The sequence below is a fragment of the Echinops telfairi genome, unplaced genomic scaffold (genome assembly GCF_000313985.2).
Source record: "Echinops telfairi isolate 266 unplaced genomic scaffold, ASM31398v2 ScPeMD7_7420;HRSCAF=8458, whole genome shotgun sequence".
NCBI classification, from domain to species: Eukaryota; Metazoa; Chordata; class Mammalia; order Afrosoricida; family Tenrecidae; genus Echinops; species Echinops telfairi.
In genome coordinates, this window is record NW_022111320.1 from 16,647,918 (window position 1) to 16,649,360 (window position 1,443).

The 1,443-nt window shown below is 43.3% G+C and overlaps 1 protein-coding gene across 1 annotated transcript in view; it reads left to right on the forward strand.

The window, feature by feature from the left end:
• The window catches only part of SAMD7 (sterile alpha motif domain containing 7), a 31,162-nt gene that overhangs the window by 5,241 nt on the left and 24,478 nt on the right, over nucleotides 1-1,443 (forward strand). The window contains exon 3 of the mRNA XM_004704236.1: nucleotides 1,373-1,436. Within this exon, the coding sequence (XP_004704293.1) occupies nucleotides 1,373-1,436 (64 nt within the window). The remainder of the gene's footprint in view (nucleotides 1-1,372; nucleotides 1,437-1,443) is intronic.

Consider the following 1,443-nt stretch of genomic DNA (forward strand, 5'->3'; position numbering starts at 1 on the left):
GTTCCCTCTTTCCAACCCACTCTCCCTCTATGCTCCCAGTATCGCCACTCAGACCACTGGTCCTGAAGGGATCATCCGCCCTGGATTCCCTGTGTTTCCAAGAGCCTAGAAACTTTACAGCAATTTGACAGTATAATTTTTACATGCTAATCAAATCATTAAACATTGTGCTTGTATTTTGTCTTCATTTTTCTAGAAAGTCATTCTTAACTGTATTGGACAAAAGTAGTGGTTCATGATGAATTGGGAATTTAAAACCAACAATGTTTCCTTCATCACAGATGGTTTGAGAAATAACAGTATAAAATCAAAGGGCATTAAGAGTTCAGAAAGGAGCCCTGAGGGCACCGCAGTGAAGTGCTCGGCTGCCAACTGACAGGTCAGTGGTTCAAACCCACACAGTAGCTCCACGGGAAAAACACCTCGCGATCCACTTCGGTAAAGATTAAAAACGAGCTCACTGCCATCGAGTCAATTCTGACTCATGGTGACCACACAGGGCAGCACAGTGCCCCCCGGCTCTCCAGGACTGTAACTCTGTATGAGAATAGAAAGCCTCATCTTTCTCCTGAGGAGCTGCCTAGAGGTCTCTGAACTGCTGACCTTGAGGTTCGCAGCTCAATGTGCAACCACTATGCCACCAGAACCCCTCTGTAAAGATTATTCTAGAAGACCCTATAAGGCAATTCTACTCTGCCATAGGGTGTTGCTGCGAATCAGCATTGACTTGACGGTGTCTAAGAAATACCAACAGGAGCCAAAGAAAGGAAAGCGTCAATGTAGCACAGAGCTACAAGACCAAAAGAGAGCCTTGGAAAATCTGGCAGCACTGTTATTTCAAGTTTCTTGGGAAGCTTGGCATGAACAAAAGCATGTAATTACTGCCCAACTCCATTAAAGCCGGTTTGAAACACCTCACATATATGTACAAGCCTGAAGAGAGAGGTTTCTAGTTTATCCACTTAAACCCTCATAGCATTTATTTCTAGGAACCAAGAAGGACTTAGCCAATTTTAAAACGAGAAAAGGTCAACTGATTCTTGTTATACATAAATTTAAAAAAAAATCAATTCTTACTTCAAGAGCAAGAAATGCATAGGTCATCTCATCATTTGTTTTTTCTTTAGAAGGACAGCAGGGAAATGTTGCCAATCATGGGCCCAACAAGCAGAGACAAAGATAAAAGTATCTAATCATTATCATCCCATCGCCATGGTGACTCTAAAATGCTGCACAGCGATGACCCGATACTCTTTCCGATACACTGCTCAACTGGGAGCGGTGGGCAGACACTTCGTGTATCGTCATATTTTATTTTCAAATGCATGTCGTTAATTTGTTTGTGGGGTGGGCGGTGCTTTTCCTTCTTCAGGTTGGAGCATCTTACCACCTGAGTCCATAAACGCCCTGGCCACAAGGAATGACATGATTCAAAGGCATCCC